At 47.1% G+C, this 21,780-nt stretch overlaps 1 protein-coding gene across 6 annotated transcripts in view; it reads right to left on the reverse strand.

Annotated features, from left to right (window-relative positions):
* Positions 1-21,780, reverse strand: part of PER3 (period circadian regulator 3) — a 42,668-nt gene that overhangs the window by 4,371 nt on the left and 16,517 nt on the right. For 3 of the 6 annotated variants that reach the window (XM_084784674.1, XM_084784677.1, XM_084784678.1), the window contains 10 exons: positions 20,513-20,641; positions 19,830-19,959; positions 13,150-13,282; positions 12,600-12,721; positions 12,272-12,445; positions 7,536-7,766; positions 5,659-6,323; positions 3,450-3,552; positions 2,132-2,315; positions 844-994 (listed from right to left, as the gene is read on the reverse strand). In XM_084784674.1, the coding sequence (XP_084640800.1) occupies positions 844-994; positions 2,132-2,315; positions 3,450-3,552; positions 5,659-6,323; positions 7,536-7,766; positions 12,272-12,445; positions 12,600-12,721; positions 13,150-13,282; positions 19,830-19,959; positions 20,513-20,641 (2,022 nt within the window). Of the gene's footprint in view, positions 1-843; positions 995-2,131; positions 2,316-3,449; positions 3,553-5,390; positions 6,324-7,535; positions 7,767-12,271; positions 12,446-12,599; positions 12,722-13,149; positions 13,283-19,829; positions 19,960-20,512; positions 20,642-21,780 lie in introns of those variants that run through there. The other 3 variants (XM_084784676.1, XM_084784675.1, XR_014779745.1) reach the window with 3 other exon arrangements.

A 21,780-nucleotide genomic window follows, 5' to 3' on the forward strand; every position in this document is an offset into this window, starting at 1 on the left:
GCCTTTCTTATACTTCAGGAATACATGTTTGAATCACGTATCTCTGATAGCTCCCTCAGCTGCTCATACATACTTCAGGGTGATGTCTTTTTTTGTTGTTGTTTTTTGAGACTGGGAGTCTCTGTGTAACAGCCCTGGCTGTCCCGGACTCTCTTTGTAGACCAGGCTAGATCCTCCTGCCTCTGCCTCCAGAGTGCTGGGATTAAAGGAGCGTGAGAGAGCTATTTCATCATGGCTGTGGAATGCTGGGCCACAAGCATAAGGAGAGAGCTGTGACTGCTCACAAGGGACCTTTAAGATGGGGCCTACTGACACCTGCTCACAGGGAAAGCGGGGAGAGTTTCCACCCCTCACTGTAGACCCCAAGCTCCTTCCTACACGTTCTCCCCAGCTCTATACTGTCTCATCTCAGCTGTCCCGGGTTCTCAGAGGCGATGAGTAACTACACAGTGCAGGAAGGACTGAAGGGAGTGCAGGGCTCCACTATAAACTTCACACTCATGCTGGGGAGGGATGGTTTTGGTGATGTGGCTGTTTTGGGGTCACCCATGCTCTGGATATAAGTTCAATAAACTCCCTGGTTTGCCAAGTCAGCCTTTGTTTAACAGTACTTTGGTCTGTGGCCATGCTCTACCTAGGATGAACAGACATTTGTTTATGACTCTCTAGGAAACCTCAAGAACAATGTTAAAAAGACCTGTATTCAAAGCCGGGTACATACTTTACTAATTATTTAACGTGTACACACTTTGTATTTAAAATGCAAAGGTAATTGTGAGGATGAGGAACACTAGCTACCTGGCTGCCACCCACGTAGTCACAACATGAGTGTTACATGCTTACTGGGAGGTGTCTGTCTTGAGGGGCAGTCTGTCTGTGGACCCAGGACTGCACCTTGGCTAGCTCCTCCTTCTGCGCAGGAGAGAACTGGGGCTGGCGCTGCTCCATGCTGCTGAGCTTTTCCAGGTCCTCTCTCAGCACCTCTTCTCTAGCCCTAAGGACAGCGAGGGCCCGTCAACAGCACGCCTCTCCCTGAGGAGCACTTACACCTGTTGACTTACAATGTAACTGAATTATCTGCCACAGTGACACAGCAAGCATGCTTCTTGGTGGAAAGCAATGTGATATTTAAATGAATCACATCAAGAAATGCATTTCCTTTAGGCTTCTTCTGTCAGAGGGAAAAGGAAACTTTTGAATGTGTGCCCCTGAGAAGCACAGCACATGTGCTCTCATCTCTTGGTTTTGGAGAACAGTGTGTTTGTTCTGTATGGATCTATACATACATGACTGCAATTCTTCCTTCAAGAACCATTTGCTGGGCTGGAGAGATGGCTCAGAGGTTAAGCGCACTGACTGCTCCTCTGGAGGTCCTGAGTTCAGTTTCCAGCAACCACATGGTGGCTCACAACCATCTATAATGTGATCTGATGCCCTCTGCTGGCCTGAAGGTGTACATGCAGGCAGAACACTGTATACATAATAATGAATAGTTTTTTTTTATAAAAAGAAGCTTCAGGCTCATTTGGGCTGGAGAGACGGCTCCGAGGTTAAGAGCACTGACTGCTCTTCCAGAGGTCCTGAGTCAATTCCCAGCAACCACATGGTAGCTCCCAACCATCTATAATCTGATGCTCTCTTTTGGTCTGCAGGTGTACGTTCAGATAGAGCACCGTATACACAATAATAAATAAATGACTCTTTAAAAAATCATTTGCTGCTTGAATTTAAATAAATAAATTTGAAAACACATTTTTTACAACTGTATATAAAACATTTAAAAGTCGCTTTACACAGAACAAGCACACTAGAAGCCCCCCCCCCGCCCCACCTCCAAAATAGCAAGTGTGATGGCTTGAAACACTTCTAGCCATGTCTGATGACTATATGCTGTCCTTTATCTCTTCGTACACATGCAATGGCCAAGGTGCTTCCCCTCTCACCAAGCCTAGTGGCCCGAGTCTGATTCTGGGACATTCATGGTAGACAAAGAGAACAGGCTTCCACACGTGTGCCATGGCACAGTCGCACATGTACACGCAACAAAGTAATTAAACTGCAATATAACATTTTTAGAACTAAGAAATAAATGGTGCAAGCATTAAGCCGTCTTCCAGAAGTGCCGTCGTACCTCTCTGGCACCTGGTATGTCATGAGGACACACTCTGGCGTTCGCTCTATCATTCTCCAGATGGACTCCTCAGCTGTCCCGGGAAAAGCTGCCTTTCTCTGTCGATGCTGCGACCTCTGTCCATTTTCAGAGACTTCAGAAGAATAGTCACTGAGAATCAAGGACACACTGCTGGCACTGCTTCCTATCAAACGTCAGCGAGATGGGGACACCTGTCAGAAGCTGATTTGCTAAAGAGGTCATGTTCAAACTTTGGCAACTACCTGCCCATGCCAGCAGTGGCAGTTTGTAAAGGTGTTAGCCAGATACTTACCAAATGACCTAACGATTTCAAATGACTCACAGCATTACTGCTCATAAGCCCAGACCAGAAGCAGCAGCCCAGAGAGGGAAACCCCAATCACCACCCATACAGTGTAGTCCCAACACCCATCTGTACAGTGCAGTCCCAGGAACAACTGGTACAGTGCGACACCAATAACCATCCATACAGTGCAATTCTCTTGAGCAACAGAAAGGAACAGACTCTCAACAGCATTATCCTGAGAGACTCAAACACAGAAGGCCGTTTGTCCACAGTGACTGCTCAGGTTATGGTAAACTGCAGACAATCAAGTGGCAGAAAGCACACCAGTGTGCCAGGACAGAGGACCAGGGCAGCGGTTGGTGGTCAATCCGAATAGAAAACATCCTCACAGGCACATGCTTGACCACTTGGGCCGCAGTTTGTGGCACTGTTCTGGGGTAGAACCTTCCAGGCAGGATGCACAGGATTAGGTAGGTCTCTAGAGTTATAATGTGGCCCCAGTCAGGTCTGGGCACTGTGTTTCCTGTCCGCTGTGCCGCGGTCCCTCCACCTCAGACCAAGACGATCTAGCTTCCACTTCCTCGCTGCCATGGTACACCGTGCCCTCTGACCCATGAGCCAAAATAAACCCTTCCTCCTGTAAGTTGTAGCTTCCACTTCCTCCCTGCCATGGTATACCGTGCCCTCTGACCCATGAGCCAAAATAAACCCTTCCTCCTGTAAGTTGTGTCGGTCAGATATTCTGTCACAGCAATGAGAAAAGTTAACGAACACGACTGTAAAAGGTTACAGAAGAACTTTCCAGAGCAACAGCAATATTCTCGGTGGTAGCTGTGACAGGTATATCAACATCAATTTTATCAAATATAAACATGCCCACAAGAAAGCCTACAAAAGGGTGTGTGCATTTGTGTGCCAAAACTTTCTTTATACACTGGTGTCCAAGCTAGGCCGCCTTGGATAAAGCGACCTGGTAACAGCATGAAAGGCTTGTCTTTCCTGGTGAATTACCTGAGGCAGCCGCAGACAGAGACTCCTGGTGCACTGATGCTGTGGCCAGCTCACCGGTGGCACAGTGACTGCTCCTACTGCCACTGCGACCTGTAACACAGTGCTGGAAGGGAGGACACAAAGTTAACACCCGAGACTTCGCTGGCAGGCAGATCGTCAACTTCACATGTTGACTGGAATGAGATTCACACATGTAAGTGAGAAGTGACAATGCCTAAGGCTGATGTCAAGAACTCAGTTAAAGGTTCTTTGGAACTGCTGTATCTTGAACACCAGCTGCAAGCCAGGTACCACGCAAGTGTGGCATTTCATTTGTTTCTGTCACCTGGCAAACCTATGTGGACATTTGATATGTTCTAAGCAGTGTGTCAAACTCTAGGAACACAATAGCAGGTGAGACAAAGGCCCAGTCAGGCCTCTGAGAAACCAGAAGCAGAGGGAGAAGCACTATGTACTACTGTCTCATTCTGCCCTGAGCATAAGCTACAGGAGACAGCTGTCTTCCCAGCTTTCTCATAAAGAGACACAAGCCAAACTAAGGGCCTCACAGGAGCTAGCCCATCTAACTAGAGAGCCAACTGCCCAGAGTTGCTCTTTGACCTCCATGTGCACTGTGGCACATGAGTACCCACGCCAACCCTCACCCAAAGTAAACAAACTGTACTTGAATTTAAAGTATTTATCATGTGCATATGGACAGGTGCACAAGTGTTTGCAGGTGCCTGCAGAGGACAGACACGAACTTTGGATCCTTCGGAGCTAGAGTTACAGGTGTTTGCCAGACGGCTGATGCGTGTGCTGGGATCTGCTCTGGCCCTCAAGAACAATTACCTAGCTCCCAGGCTGCTTGCCGCCTTATTTCCTGGCCCCCAGGCTCTATTCACTCACCATCACTGGGAGACAGCTAGTCAGGCAGGAGGCCTCAGCCTGCCTGCAGAGGACCTGAAAACAGTTTCTGTCACCCACACGGCAGCTTACAACTGTGGGGGCTCCAGTTCCAGGGGATCCAGCTACCTCCACTGGCATGCACTTGGTGCATACAACACACCTGCTGGCAAAATACTCATATACATAAACACATATTTTTTATTGTATGCCTAAATGCAGGAATGCCAGACTATGAAGGTTTATCTGATAAATAAATCTGGAAATACTTCTTTAGGTAAAGAGTTTGAAAAGTTAAAGAAATTTTACCTAAAAATTTTCAGTTTTGAAAATGTATGCGCACAGAAGAATAAGCCGCCTACTTTCTGATAATGCCAAACACTGGCTCCTGCCTTATCCTCACTCCTGCTCTATGTACGCATGCAGAAAGGCATGGACTCTGCATCTCAGACGAGGAAGCAGTAGTGTTTTAAGAGCCAGAGGAACAAGATGTCAGTACTGTGAGACCGTGTCCCCTAGAGAACGTCGGGGAAGCTGTGGAGTCTCAACAACATGGGCCTCTGAATAAGACTGAACAAGGACATGCCAACACGGAAGGGCCGCAACCCAGACAAAGAGCTACAAGGAGGAAACAGTCTTCCCCAGGAAGAGTCTTCCAGTTAGTTATCCAATAGCAGGCAGTAAGCCCTGAAGTCGTCACACACACAGAAGTAGCGCCATATGGACTGAGCAGACGGAGCTTACATATTTAAGAACATGCACATACATAGTATTTATACACATTTAAGAATACACATATGTTGTATTTATATATTAAGGCATACATCTATAACAAAAACAATAAAGGAAAAAGGTCACAACTGAGAAGAGTAAGAGAGAATACAAGAGAGGGGCTCGAGGAAGGAAAAGGAAAGGGGAGAATGATGTACTTCTATTTTAATTAAAATTTTTTTAAGTATAAATTCTAAATTCATATCCTGTCATATGGCTCATTCCCCTTACTAGACCACAACTCCAACTATAATTTATAAGAAATGATCACATAAAGTTTAATACCTGGGTATCAAATTTTAAAAGGTGGTGGTGCACGCCTTTCATCCCAGCACTTGGGAGGCAGAGACAGGCAGCTCTCTGAGTCTGAGGCCAGCCTAGTCTACAGAGTGAGTACATAGAGAAACCTTATCTCAAAAAAAGAAAAAAAAAAAGAATTTTTTTTCTGAAGACAGATTTGTGAAAACCCTCCCAAGCATCGTTTCTGTCCTACAAGTAGACAGGGCCACACTTCTTGTTTCTCACTCACTCAGATGCTGACAGTATCACTCACACACTCAGCATCTGGGCCTCTTCTCACTGGAGCTGCAGACTCAGCTGGTGCAGGCATCTCCTCCTGGAGTAAGTTTAGCTGTAATGGCGAGCTGCTCCTTGAACTAATAAATGGACGCTCTTCACTGTGTGTCTCCTGGTCCTCCTCCACTCTCCTCTGGCTGTGGTCTGAAGAAGCTGGTTCCAGGTTTGGAGCCAATACTGGTACTGAGGGTGTCATTTCAGAGAAGCCTGTGGCCCCCAGGAATGGATACGGGGAGAACGATGCTGACCACAGAGGAAAGATGGGGGTGCTGTGCAGGTACACGGTCATGAACGTGTCCAGGCAAGCAGAAGGAAGAGCTGAAACAGGCTGAGGGCGTGCAGCTGCAGCTCCGCAGGCTGCAGGGTCACCCACTCCCAGAGAGGCCACAGCTTGGAGGGGGAAAGATGGAAGGAGATAAGGGGCTTGCCTGGGAACCACCAGGGCTGACGGCAAAGCTAGGCTCTCGGCGTGGGGAGAGGAAGCCCCAGCGGGGCTCCAGGGCTGCACGTCTGGAAGGAGTCCTTGGACATGGGAACAGAAGTCAGCACTGGGGCTGCTGCTGTTCAAAGGCACCGGCAGCTTCTTCCGTTTGGGCTTCCATCTCTCACTTGCAGCACATCTGGTGTGCTTAGTAGCAGAACCTGTTGAAAGGATAAAGACGGGCATGTTGCAGAAAAAGTAAAAAAAACAAAGTCATTGCAGGTAATATCAAGTATGGTCTAATGAATCAATTATTTGCCAATACTTTTAAAAATACAAAAAGTTGTTCTAAATCAACAAAAATTCTAGGTAAAAATTAGTGCTCCAAATTCAACCAAATCCAGCACCTTTATCAGTTTCTTATAAAACCTGTTCTTGGATCCAGGCTCTGATATGCCCCTACATAAACTGTGGAGTAAGTGAAATAACTCGCTGTTCACCCTTCTTGCTGGTACAGCTGGCCCTGCACAGCAGCACAGCTGCACAGCGGCACAGCTGCACAGCGGCACAGCTACACAGCGGCACAGATGCACAGCAGCACAGCAGCACAGCTGCACAGCTACACAGTGGCACAGCTGCACAGCAGCACAGCGGCACAGACGCACAGCGGCACAGCTACACAGCAGCACAGACGCACAGTGGCACAGTAGCACAGATGCACAGCAGCACAGCTGCACAGACACACAGCGGCACAGACGCACAGCAGCACAGCCGTACACAGCAGCACAGCGGCACAGCAGCACAGCTGCACAGACGCACAGTGGCACAGTGGCACAGTAGCACAGATGCACAGCAGCACAGCTGCACAGACACACAGCGGCACAGCGGCACAGACGCACAGCAGCACAGCCGTACACAGCAGCACAGCAGCACAGCGGCACAGCAGCACAGCGGCACAGCGGCACAGACGCACAGCAGCACAGCCGTACACAGCCGTACAGCGGCACAGCAGCACAGCGGCACAGCAGCACAGCTGCACAGCTGTACAGCGGCACAGCAGCACAGACGCACAGCAGCACAGCTGCACAGACACACAGCGGCACAGCTGCACAGCGGCACAGCAGCAGACACACAGCGGCACAGCCGCACAGCGGCACAGCTGCAGACTGAAAATGAACATGTGCAGACTCCTCATTGTTCCTACAGTTCTAACAATGCACAGTGTGCTAGCTGTTACATAAGAGGTAAGTTCAAGGGTAAAGGACACACAGAATGTGAGTGGACCATGCACAAATATTACAGCCTTTTCATGAAGGCCTTGCGTGTCCGTGGAGTCCTTCCTGGGATTTCCCACTGACACAGAGAGACAGCTCGGATCAGGTGTGGCTCGCATCGATCTACAGATGGAAGGACACAGTCTCAGGTGTCAGTACCTTCAGCAGAGGAGTACTTAGCACTGTCTCTGCTTCCCTGCTGAAGACGGCAGCTGTAAGGCGAGGTCAGGGTCTTCCCTCGGAACCTGTAGACACAGTTCTGTTGCTCCCTCTGTGTGTGTGCGGAGAGGACAGCTGCAGTGAGCCCCACGTGCTGAAATTCTTCTGTGGTCAGGTGAGATGGCTGTGTTCTCAGGGTCCAGGGCTTACAAGCTAAGGCAACACCCTCTGCTGAGATCACAGAAAACAGATTTAATTATATTTAAAAGCAATGGGTTATTCTTATTTTATAATTGCCTTTCAATAAATTTCTACAAACACAATCACTGGACTATAAAAACTTCATCAATACAGTACTAAATTCTTCTCATCTTTCTTTACATATATATTTATTTACGATTATAAAATATACAGCTAATTTACTTAGATCTTGCTTTATATACATTTAATATCTTTAAATTTTTCGATTTTTGGTCAAAATTATTAATTTAGAAGCAGAGCCTGGAACTGACTGTGTAACCTATCGGGTTCATGGCCCTCCTGTTCAGTCTCCTGAGCACTGGGATTACAGGTGTGTGCCATCACATTGAGCCTTTGAACATCTTTTTGTTTGAGACAAAGTCTCTCTAGACCAGCCTGGCCTTGAATTCAGAAATCCACCTGCCTCTGTCTCCTGAGCATGCGCCACTCTACTTGGCTCAGTTGAATATTTAAATAGGTAATATATTCACATGATTCAAACACCAAATTTTAAAAACCAAGTTAGTAAATTCTTCCTGTCCCTTCCACTCTCTACCCAGCTCCACTCTTTTCCTGTTCTACTTTCTTTACATGCAGATAAAGGAGCATGAACACAGAGGCTCACCGGCTGCCCACTGACATTGTTTTCTCTGAAAAGGCATGCATGGACACTGGCCTGCCATCTCCACTTCCTACTCCTTAGGGAATTTAACAGTACACAGCCATCTCACAGTCTTTACATGCAGCAGAGCACCCACTGTACTCACGTGTGCACCTGCATGCGCCTGCACGTGTGTTAGGAAACCTGCCTTCCCACCTCCCACAGCTATGTGGTACCCTGGTAACCTGGCTAGGTTTGGGCTCATGCCACTTCCAGAAATGGCCTCTGACTTGGTTTGAATCAACTTAAGTGCTGTGGCTTGCAACGACCAGACTAATTTTCTTGCCTCAAACAATGAACATAGTGGACACAATTATGAAATATAAGGTTTCAGAGCCCTGAGCCTCAGGTGGAATCTAATCAGCTATGAGGTAAGCTTCCAGGAGAGCAGTGGAGAAGATGGCTGCAGAGAGAGGGCTCCAGAGAGGCAGACAGTCCCCCATCCCCACTCAGAGGAAGGTTTCCCATGAGTTCTAGGGTGAAAAGTGACTCTCAGAGACAGAGGGAATAACGTCTCAAGCTTTAAAAAGCAGTGCTTCCTTCACAGGCCAGATTAGAAAAGCTCATCTCTGGGCCAACCAGATGGCTCAGCAGGTAAAGGTGCTTGTCATGTAAGCCTGGTGACTTGACCCCAAAAAGTTGTCCTCTGACCCCTACACCTGTTCTCTCTGTCTCTGTCTCTCTGTTTCTCTCTCTCTCTCTCTCTCTCTCTCACACACACACACATAATGCAGGAGCACACACACATGCAATATACACATTTTAAAAGAGAGAGAGAGAGAAAGAGAGAGAGAGAGAGAGAGAGAGAGAGAGAGAGAGAGAGAGAGAGAGAGAGAGAGCGCGAGCCTTTCCCATGGCTGTGAACGGAGGCTTCAGTAGCAGGGATACACAAGGCCTAGATGCTTGGGTCACTCCTTAATAGATTTTAAAAGTGAAGTCTGAAAGAACCAGTCTGTTTCCAGGAAATTTAACTAGGTCTCAAAATAAATTCTCCCAAACTTTCTCAGAAATACAAAAACACTGTGACTCATTTAATAGTAGCCTGCATCCAATAAAAAACAACTACCAGTCATTCCGATGTAGTGATGCACACCTTTAGTCACTGCACTCAGGAGGCAGAGGCAGGTGGATCTATCGAGCTCCAAGACAGCAAGGGCTACTCAGAGGAACCATGCCTGAATCCCCCAATTAACACAGTTCTCCACAGCCAGAAAGCACATGCTACATATCATCAATCCTTCTACATCTGTGACTTAAACTCCATCACAAGGTAGTTTGCATGTCAGCATGCCTCCCGAGAGTGCTGGAAAAGAAGCTGCACCGCAGTCAGCTGCGCAGGTCAAGATGACCAACACCGTCCTCAGCCACTTCTCATGCACGTTTTAGAAGTACTCTTATTATTTTTAATCACATGCACCTGTATGTATTTGTGGCTAGGCATGCCCACATGACTGCTCATGCGCTCGGAGGCCTGGAGCTGGAGTGACAAGTAGTTTTGAGCCACCTGACACGGGTGCTGGGAACTGAACCTGGGTCCTCTGGAAGAGCAGCGAGGACTTTAACCATAGAGCCATCTCTCACATGCATTATGTACACTTGTGCCCAAATGTTTTATCAGCTGCAGACTAAGTGTCTCCACAGCCACAGTTAGGTCATATTTTCTGACCATGGCTGTGGAAAGTCTAGTTTTCTCTTTGAGCCTTAACCATTTTTTCTTCCTATTTTTCTAAGCTCCACTACTACTGCATATCTCCCTAGAGAGGTCACCTGCCAGCCTTCCCACATGACATGCTGCTGACACGCCAGTCCTGAGCTGTTTCCCATCCCTTTATGCTTGTTACCTGACCTCTCCCCATTTACTCTGCACTCATTTTTTCTCTTACAACTGCATGCATGTGCTGGGTCTAAACAGAGTTTTTATGCATGTGAGTGCAGGAGCTGGGGAGGCCAGAAGACAGTGTCGGATGCTTGGAGCCTCCTGACGTGGGTGCCGGAAACAGGACGTGGGTGCTCATGCCTTAACTGCTGAGCCATCTCGAGTCCTGCATAGCCCTTCCTTGACTTGATCTGAAGTGTACTCTACAGGCAGCTCACAGGCAGGTGGTGTTGATCTCTGTTTCTACTCTGGTCATCTTAGCCTTCCTCTGTTTATTTGTTTTGAGACAGTACCTCAACACATCATCCAGGCTGGCCCAGAACTGACAATCCTCCTGTTTTTACTTCCCAAATGCTGGGGTTGCAGGTGTGGCACCTATCTCACTGAAGCTGTCTCCCGAGAAGTCTGGTTCACCGGTGCTCACCGTTGCCTGAGGTCTCCATGCCCCGGCCATTCCTGCTTTGCTTTCCCTCCCAGGATCCACTGGATGTGATCACCGGTGGCCACACGACTGTTGAAGACCAATCTGATGTCCTGCTTACCACTCATAGGCAACTGACTCAGGGGAAGTTACTCCTTGAGTTTACGGCTTAGTTGTCCTAAGTAATAAAGGTGGCAAGGAATGCCCTGTGATCATCTTTGTCAGACAGGAGCTCACTACAGGATGAGGCTGTAAACTTAGGCAGTAGGACTTGTGAACATCTAAATGCAGTCAAGCTGGCCAACTTAGTTACTGCTGCCATGACTCCTCCTAACAGTTCCCTGAGATGGAGGGTGTGGAGACAAGCTGTGTGACAGCAGAGCATGTTCTGATTGGCCAAAGATGAGACAGTTTTATCAGAACTGAGCTAGGATTCAGGACAGGAGCAAATGTACAGTGTTTGTTTGGGCACACTTTGGGTGGGAGGACATTCTGTTGGGGAAGTGTTTGTTGTTGTGGGTACAGTCCATCATCGTGGGAACGCAAGGCAGCAGTGCTGTCAGGCAGCTGGGCTGTACCTCAAATCATGAGCCAGAACTGCCCTGTTTGCCTTAGGTTGTGGAAGTCAGGAATTCTGTTGCTGAGATGAGAGCACTAGCCAATATAACTCCCAAGAACGGCGACCAGAACTTCCATTGCGACTACTCAGCACACATCAGCCAATATGCACTGAACATCAGTAGGTGAGCTAGGGACAACCCCAATACCTGACTTAAGAGATGTGTCACCATCTCTCCTACCAAGTCATTATGAAAGACCAAAAGTCAAAAGGACAGGAAGCAATGAAAAAGAGTAAAAAGATCAAGATCAGAAAAATTTACTGTGTAAGTGTGTTGTAAAGGACACGAGCTATTGACTTAGCAAGTCAACACAAAGTGAGAACGTATGTGTGACTCATTTAATTGCTGGTACACATTCAACGTGTGAAAGACACTCTTTAAAAAGATCAGTGAAATAGGCCGGAGAAATAGCTCAGAGGTTAAAAGTATTTGCTGCTCTTTCAGAGGACCCAGGTTTGGTCCTAGTACCCACACATGGTGGCTCACAACCGCCTCTAACACCAGTTCCAGGGCATGTGCCCCTCTTCTAGCCTCTGTGGGCACCAGGCACGTACATGATACATATGCATATATTCAGGCAAGGCATCCATACACATAAAATACTATCCCTAGGGGAAATAAAATCAGCCACAGGACCCAGTGCAGCACCCAGGGAACTGCATCAATAATGGTGAACACAAAGAAGCTCCGCCCCACCGTCCCCAGCAGTTCTAAGAGCTGCACACCATCAGCTGACCCTATTAACACATCACATACTTAAGACGTACAGACTGTAGTGTATAACCAACACAAACACGGTGGCATTTCTTAATTAGCTTAACTGAATGAAAGACAGGGCAAAGTGGTTAAAGCAGAGACACAGTCATTAAGCAGATGGTAGTAACAGGCTCTCTCCGCATCAAAACCCAAAGGTGGTACCTGACTGTAGGGGCGGGGCAGGGACAGCGGTGCTGCTGCAGCTGCACTGGCTTACAGCAGACCCCATGCTCAGCGCGGCAGTGGACAGTGTCCGGGCAGCACCACCTCCGGCGGCTGTGGGTAGTCCAGCTGTTGTTTCCAGCTCAGGTATGTTCGGGATCTGTTCAGCATCTGCTGGCATATGAGAAACTGATGGTGAAAAAGTGCTAAACGGAAGCTTACACCAGTCAGTGACTGACAAATGAAAGCCATCGGCCGCACAGACGCAAGGCGACACGAGGACTCTGGGACTCAGTTATGGCATCCACCCTGAGAGCACTCCCGCTACCTCGCAGTGCCGGGCTGCTGTCCTCCTCCTGGTTTTGCTTGGCTTCTTCTGAGGATGAAGACGTGTTTGTGCAGGACATGCACTTCCTTTTCAAGGCCGGGAGACTGTAGCTTGTCAGGTACCTGCCACGACAGAACCAGGCCACTCCCACTTCTGTGCTTTGCTTATGCCTTGGATGGATAGGGGACTTGGTCCTTCCTTCTTGGGTGAAGTCAGCCCTGCCATCCCAGCTTGGGTCACTGGCTTACAATCTCTATTAACTGGTCTCCACATCTTGACCATTTAATTCTGACCAGCTCAGGTTCTCACTACCCGACAGCTCTTCGCAGAAGAGATGCGTCTTCTTTCTGCGTCCTACCATAATGTTCAATAAACTGTGAACTGTGTGTTTCAGGCGCTCCACGGCTAAGACAGAGGACTGAGCACCACTGTCTCCAGCAGCTCCAAGAGCACCACAGGGTCAGCTGACCCTACCATCTGTAGTATGGAATCAAGACAAACATCTCTGAAGATGCTATGCGGCCTCACTGACATCACTTGCGCTTCTTACCTGACGACACTGTCGACACAGTTCACCTGCTGGTAGGGTGAGCCATGCGCTTCCCGTCCCAGATCGTCACAAGAGCCAGTACACACGCTTTTATACTTCAGTGTCTCAGAGGAAGAAAAGTCCTTCTGCTCATCTGAAAGAACTTGAAGGGATATACAGTTAAAAGTGTTCAGCACGTATTAAGAAAATATTCAACAGAGTAAGCTCATAACAGACATTTATAGACTGTCACGCAGTGCATTTACCATCATTAAACATGAGCCCAGATCTGAATAACTGATGCACAAGTATCAGTAAATCGCCTCACAGGACGATTACACTGCTACTTCTAAAAGGAGCGAAGCGTGCATCTCAGGCAAGGACCACCGAGACAGCTATCAGATGACAGACTGGAGGACGCCCAGCGCCAAGCTAGTATTATTTATTACAGCTGGTTAAGACACCTGGTCGCTGTGCGTCACCATGCCTTGTGCACGACCTGTGCACTCAACACCTACAGAGTTGGTCCGTGGGCATGAAGTCTGGGATAGCTGGTGTCACACATACGGTGTGTGTCGCTAGGTAGCGCACACAGCATTATTGCCTATGCAGAGCCTCTATGGTGAGTGAATGGCTGCTGTGCTGTCCCACACGCGAGCCACCATGGCGTGAAGCACTTGAATTGAGATGAATTTGAACGTAAGACTGTCAAATGTGGCTAGTGGCCCAGGTGTGGAGAGAAGGAAAAGCCTCCAGGCTGGAGACGTAGAGAACCTCAGCCTCCTGCAGAGCTGAGGCCAACTCTGCAGAGAAAGAGCCCAGCAGAGGAAACAGAAACACACAGGCAGGGATAGGAAACGCCACAAGGCAGTGCTGTGTTAGCCATGCACGGCACACTGCTCAGGAAGAAGGCGTTAGCTACGTCACACACTGCTCAGAGTTGTGGCATTAGCTGCTGCTATTCTTCGTGATGGGCATTTCCAGCTGACCTGGAGAGGCCCATCTTTTAAAAAATATTTATTTATTTTATGTGCATTGGTGTTTTGCCTACATGTGTGTCTGTGTGAGGGTGTTGGATTCCCTGGAACTGGAGTTACAGACAGTTGCTGAGTTGCCATGTAGATGCTGGGAACTGAACCCGGGTCCATCTGGAAGAACAGCCAGTGCTATTAAGCACTGAGCCATCTCTTCAGCCAGGGAGAGACCTATCTTACCAGGCTTTTTTAGAAAAATGACTTCTTGCATAGCCTCATGTCAACTCTACAGAAACAGCAGTGTCTGTTCCTACATACCCTCCCAGAGCGTCCACTAACACAGTAATGTGATAAAAGCATGATATCACAAAGGAGGAGTGCTTTTCTTTTTCTTTTCTTTTTTTTTTTCTTTTTATTTTTTGAGACAGGTTTCTGTGTAGCCTTGACTGTCCTAGACTCACTTTGTAGACCAGGCTGGCCTTGAACTCATAGTGATCTGCCTGCCTCTGCCTCCCAACTGCTGGAATTAAAGGCGTGTGCCACCATGCCCAGCTTGAGGAAGAATGCTTTTTACTTAAGACTCTTCTTAAATTTTTGCTGGGTTATCACTAAATGTAGCTCTTACTTCAAGGTCCAGTGCAGAGCCTCAGTGAATCTGGTGGTCATACCATAAGTGTAACTTGGTCCCTTGGTCTTGACTTATTCCTCCAGTTGTTTTTCAGTATAGGCACATGGCTATTTAATTTGTTGGGTTATAAACCAACAATATCATGATGAATTTTGTAAGTCAAATTATCCCATCTTGGGCTATTTGTAGCTCTTTCAAGCCACCTGCTCCCTGTGCCATTCCAATGTCTATCTGTCTGTCTGCTTGCCTGTCTCTTGAGTAGCATTACTCTCTGGCCTTGGTTCCTTTTGTTTGGAAAACCTACACTCAGAAACACAGAGCTTCATGTCAGGTATGTGTCTGTGCTTGTAAGCTCTGACATTGGTCAGAGCTGATATACAGGCCTGTGTGACAACCCTTGTCCATCTGTCCATCCACTCATCCAGCTGAATGATTGAGTTTTTCCACATGTTTCTACTGCCAGTCCAGGATAATTTATTCCAGAATTCTCCTTCCTCTACAACAGTGAGATACCTTGTTACCACTATTTATAATGTTTGTGTCAATTTGCTCAACCTTAGTATACATACAAAGTAACTTGCGAACTCTTGTGGCGATAAACACACCATCCTGGGTACAGTGTTTATACACATTAGTCTCCTGTATCTGGTATCTAGTTAAAGTATGTTTCTTCTTCTCTGAAGCCACTTAGCCTCACCTCCTGGAGTATGTTTATGCCACGCATGCTTAGCAGCTTTATCCACATATGGCTCTGTGTTCTCTCTACATTCTGGGATGGGATAAATGGTTATGGATCTTGGCAAGTACAGATTCTCCCAGCTCCCCCTTTATAGTTGGCTCTTCTCTTTCAGCCTTAGTGTGTATCCCCACCACTTGTGCCTGTGCTTGCTTCCTGTGGTTTCAACATGTGATGTTTTTAGTTTTCTGGAGAACAGGAGATTGAGCCCAGAGCTTTGCATATCCTAGGCCAGGCTCTACCACCAACTCCATGGCTTCAGCTATACACAGTCACTTGTAAACTAAAAAAAAAAAATCAGGTGGAAAGTTGCAGATAACTGTTCCTGTCAGACTGTGCACTGTTCTAAATAATGTGCTGCAGCCTCACTGTTCTGCCCCATCCCACATGGGATAGAAGTCATCTTTGTCCAGTGTATGAACACTGTGTATGTTACCCAGCCGACACCATCCTGGGCGGAGTAGTTCAGCGTACCCAGACACTTCCTAAGCTCCTTAGGTCAAGAGTACATATACTACGTCACGATGTCTGTTGCTCACCGTCCTTCATCTGACTCACACTGTGCTCAGAGCTCACCTCCATTTCAGAGGCAAAGGCAGACAACTGTGTGTCCCCCAAACTCCCCCACCAGGTTGCAATAGTGCTGCCATGTTTTGCTTGTGTGTCATAAATGAAGAATACTATTTTCAGTCAGTTATCTTTGAAGTCAAGGAGAAGTAAAACTTACTTTCTTTTATTCCTCATGCGGTAATTTTCACTCCTTAGTATAGTTAGGTTTTTTTTTTTTCATATTTCTTCTGTGGTAACAAATTCCTGGGGAGCCTGGCAGTGGTGGCGCACGCCTTTAATCCCAGCACTCAATAGGTAGAGGCAGGCGGATCTCTGTGAGTTCAAGGCCAGCCTGGTCTACAAAGCCAGTCCAAGACAGCTAAGGCTACACACAGAAACCCTGTCTCAAAGAAAGAAAAGAAAGAATGAAAGAAAGAAAGAAAGAAAGAAAGAAAGAGGAAAATTCCTGGGGCTAGAGAGACAGCTCGGTGGTTAAGATTGAGTACTGCTCTTCCAGGGGATCTGAGTTAAATTCCCAGCACCCATGTTGGATGGCTACAGCTCTAGGAGACCCAACACCTCGAGCCTCCATGGGCACCCACACTCAATTCAAATACATCATTTAAAGAAAAAGAAAAAGAAAAAGAAATTCCTTGACATTTTTGGTAGAAAAGTGCTGTCAAGTTTCCAGATGATTGAGAAATCTGATTCTGAAGGATTTCCCACCAGGTACAGAGCTCTGTGCTGATTTCTTTGAAGATGCAGTTTATTGTCTTTCTGAAGAAAGGCATTGTAAAGTCTTATCTGTGGTCATCTGTCTCCTGCTACCTGCACAAGTCTCTCTTTGGTTTTGTTTTCAGCAGTTCAAACAAGGAATGACAAAGTAGGTTTTTAAAAATAATGTCGTTTTTTTTGTTTGTTGTTGTTTTTAAATACTGATGTTCTTTGAATCTGCAGAAAATCTTGATTGTTGTGTCTTCAAATATTTCTTCTAGCATCCCAATCAATCTCATATTAGAGTTTGATATGACCCCTGGACTAAAACTGTTTCTGTTTCAGTCTGAGTAATCTAAGTAATATTCGATGCAATCTATGTTAGAGCTTACCGACTCTTCTGGTGCTTTGATGGCAACCATTTTTCATGTCTGATTTGCTGAAACCTAGTTCTCCAGAGTATGTAAGCATCAACTGACCTGGGTCGCATGAACTTTTAAATCACTGAGACAAACCAATAGGAAAAGAGGCAGCAGGCCACACACAGAGGTGCCAGCATTTCTAGCAGGTTCACCTGGCCCTTTCTTTCAGTTCCTTCTCAGCGCCAGCCTTGCTCATGGCCCACTTTGCCCGACAGCCTCGCAATGTACCACTGATAGCAATCTTACCCCGCTGGGTAATTCCACTGCTGTGTGTCTGGGTCTTCTTTCAGGGCCCACTTTGTCTCTTGGGAGGCAAAATTCTTCTTGGTCTTCTGTAAACTATTTATCAAAAGGTCAGCAGCCTGTCCAGGACAGCAGAGACAGAGCAGCCGTTTCCCTGTAAAGGCCTGTGCTTGGAACAGCAGACTTAGGCTGGGCCTGCAGCTTGTTATTACTATGGTTTTATGAGCGATTCAGCTTCCAAACTCCTCTCGCCAGACTTCACGCTCTGGGTATCTGCTCCACTTCCAGCTCTTGTCACCTCTTTGCATTTATCTCAGCGAGGATCTGTCCCTGGCAAGTGGCTCGACTCAGCAGGCCAGCGCGCAGCAGGGCAGCGTTTGCAGCTCATCTGTCCTGTCAGCCCGAGTCTGTCCCTGGATTCTAGGACTGCTAGCTGCTGCTTTAGTAATCCAACTAGGTGAAGAACGGATTTCTGTCTTTTTCTAAGTGTGGAGTGATTCTCTCTCTTTATTCCTGAGCAGAAAATGGAAGCACTCTCACATCCCGTGTGAAGGGGTGGGTCACCTTATAAAGGCACTGAAGGCTGGTGTGGTGCATTCAGTCCTAGCATGCTGGAGGCTCCTACGGAGGGACCGTTTTACCGCAGGAGCTGAGCTAACCAGAGCGATATAGCAAGATTCCATCAGAAACACGGGTGACGTGAAGGGAACAAGTAAGGCTCTTTTGGCTGTTTCATCTTTCTGTCATGAAGGGAGAGCTTTTCCTTTTCCTTTGGAGCACGTAGGGGATTCAAGCTCATCCTTGGAAGCAGAGTCAGGGCTCTCATTAAATACTGTGCCTTCCACACCTTCACCCTACACATCCCACCTTTCCATACCATGAGAAATAAATGTCTTGTTTGAAAATTCTCAGAAAAAATAAATAGTGGGGAAAGACAGCACCTCATTTTACAGCCCTGGCTGGCCTGAAACTCGCCATGAAGAGCAGGTTGGCTTTGAACTCATAAAGATATACCTGCCTGTGCAGGGGTTGAAGGTATACACTATTACGCCTGGAAATCTCAGAAACTTTGACGTAACTGCACACAATGCCCAAAGCTACAATAGTATATGAACAATGATTTGAGGTTTTTTGGGGGGTAGGGGTGCTACTTATCTGTACATGTGTAAGTGGAGATTAAAAGTCAACTTTGGGCATCTTCTGTAATTCTCCACTTTACTTTTTGATATAGGGCCTTTCACTGAACCTGGAGCCCACTTTGTGACTGGCAGTGGGTGGTGCCTGCAATCTGCCTGTCTCCACACCGTGGAGATTTACCGGCACGCAGCTGTGCTTGGCTTTTACATAAGTCCTAGGGGATCTGGACTCAAATGCTCACACTTGTGCAGCAGGACTCACCCACTGACAGATCCTGAACAACACAGTCACTGTGATTACTGGTCTTAGAATGTAAATTTCACCACTGTTATGTATACTTACATTTGACAGTAATAAGTACTATTATAAATTTATATGATCAAAATCTATGATTTCTAAAACTGTATTAAACTTCAAGGAGGAAAATGAAAGAAAAGTTAGTTAACTTAAAAACAAAACACAATATAACAAAAAGCCAAAAAACAAACAAACAAACAAACAAAAAACCCAAAAAACCAACCAGAGTAGCTGGGTGAGGTGACACACTCCTGTAATCCCAGCATTCTGGGAGGCAAAGGCAGGTGGATCACTGTGAGTTCGAGGTTAGCCTGGTTTATAAAGCAAGTCCAGGACAGCCAAGGCGACACAGAGAAACCCTGTCTTGAAAAACAAACAAAACGAAACAAAAAAAAACAAACAAAAAACGTAATCAGTGTGTAAAAGGGAACCGCCAAGTAAGTAAGTCCACGTGTACAGGAAGAGTGCTTGCCTAGAAAGACTCTGGGTTCCGTCCCTAGCAACCCAATCCCATCTCCAAAAAACACATCTTTTGCCTGCTGTGTGACTAGGTTAGCTTCTCAACATGAAGCCACTGAAAATAACGGACTGAGCTAGTTCTTTTGGAGTGAGCCTTGCTTCACATCTGAGAGAAGACTGAGGCAGTGTTTCCCACTCAGTCTAGACCATTCTCCATCTGTTTGAAACGACAGAAAAGGTCGTTTCGATATCTTTTACTATCTGAAATGTACTAAAAATTAACTTCTTTTGGGTGTAAGTAGCCCAGGAAGGAAAGAAACTAAGAATCTGATGGTATTATAACAGCCAACTTCATTAACGCACACTGAGCTGTATTTTTAAAACCATTTGGCTTACTATCATTAATACTGCTACTGTTTTCTGTGCAAGTCAGCAAGCTGGAAAGCTGCACGGGCTCAGGGTTGTTTGCCCGGCATGCACAGAAGTTGCTCTCTGTGAAGAGACAGATATGAGGAGCGCCGAGGGCCACTCTGCTGACTTACCAGCGCCCTGCAGCTCCATGCGTGTCTCCATCACAGGTCTGACTGATGCTCTGGCCATCGACTCAATGTAGAGCTGCTGGCCCGCGTTCTTGATCCTGCTGACACCGGCACAGACCTGCTGCCAGGTCATCTTAGGGAGGAGAACGACAGACTAGGGCTTAGAAACGTACAAGTGTGTCCTTACAGACACAAACAACACATGCTTAACTTCTGGTTTTCTGAGACATGACTACAAGCACTCCTTATTTTAATTCCACTTGTTCCTACGCTATGGTACACTGATGCCAATCAAACTGTACACCCATCTATCCATGGCACACTGGTTTCAAGAACGCTTACAATTAACCCAAGTGTCACCTTGCAAAGGTGATTATTTTTTCTCTAAAAGACAGTTTCCTTACCATGCATCCCAGCTACATACGTGTACATACATACATGTAGCCCAGCTGGTCTCACTCATAATCCCCTTGCTTTTACCCCAAATACCGACACTACAAGGGCGTCCCACAGAGTCTAGCTCAGACTTTGTTTTTACAGGCATTTATCTATATCCATTCAAATTGGTTTCTAAAATAAACTGAAATCTGTCAAATGACAAATAAATCCTTAGGTGTCACCGGGTGCAGGACCCATACTGACACATTGCAGAGAAGGGCACCGGGAAGAACACATCTGCCACACACCTGCTCCTTCTGTGCCTCCTCCGCACAGTGTCCACTCGACTCACTGGAAGAGGCGACGCTGATGTGCTGCTCCTGTGAGCCGCTGCTGCTCAGGCTCCCGTAGCCGCTGGACGCACTGGCGTGAACCGGCTAGGAGGAAGGGCCCAGTTTAGTCACTACTCTGTAAGTGGCAGCGACATTCACCTTAGAGCTTCTCAGATTCTACAGTACAGGGGAGGGGGAGGCTGTCCGCCTCGATGCTGGTGTGAGACACTCCCCAGTGCTCCCTTACTTTCGGGATGGGGCTTAAGTTTTCAGTTTAGGTAGAGATTACAGCAACGAGATTTTTTTTTTGATGCTAAAATATAACTGATTTTTAAAAATCATAAAGAATAAATAAACCTTAGTTCTTTATACTGAATTTAGAAAAGACAGAACATGTGAAATAAAATATGGATTTTATGGATTTTTATAAAACTTCAGACACTTCATGAACCCTAGAGATTTTATATAAAAGACATTTCCGAAAACCACACTCAGCTTTTGTAACCGAACCCATCTTTGGTTGTTCTTTTCAACAGAGAATTTTCTTATTCGTCCCTTATAATAACAAGAGACACTGAGACCAACCATATCTCTCTTCTAATTTTAAAATCTGAATTAAAAACACAAAACAAAAACACTGAGGCCCAAACTCAGGAGCTGAGTTCATTGCTGTATCTGAAACATGAGGACAATTCTTGTATGAAGGAAGTGAGGGTCTGTCCCGTCACTGCCGCTGTCTGTCCTGTCACTGCCGCTGTCTGTCCCGTTACTGCCGCTCAGTCTGTCCTGTCATTGCTGCTGTCTGTCCTGTCACTGCTGCTCAGTCTGTCCTGTCACTGCCGCTGTCTGTCCTGTCACTGCCGCTCTGTCTGTCCTGTCATTGCCGCTGTCTGTCCCGTCACTGCCGCTGTCTGTCCCGTCACTGCCGCTCTGTCTGTCCCGTCACTGCCGCTCAGTCTGTCCTGTCACTGCCACTCTGTCTGTCCTGTCACTGCCGCTGTCTGTCCTGTCACTGCCGCTCAGTCTGTCCCGTCACTGCCGCTCTTTCTGTCCCGTCACTGCCGCTCAGTCTGTCCTGTCACTGCCGCTCTGCCTGTCCTGTCACTGCCGCTCAGTCTGTCCTGTCACTGCCGCTCTGCCTGTCCCGTCACTGCCGCTCAGTCTGTCCCGTCACTGGCGCTCTGTCTGTCCTGTCACTGCCGCTGTCTGTCCTGTCACTGCCGCTCAGTTTGCTGTGCTAAGGC

The sequence above is a fragment of the Acomys minous genome (assembly GCF_964271855.1).
Source record: "Acomys minous genome assembly, chromosome: 6".
NCBI classification, from domain to species: Eukaryota; Metazoa; Chordata; class Mammalia; order Rodentia; family Muridae; genus Acomys; species Acomys minous.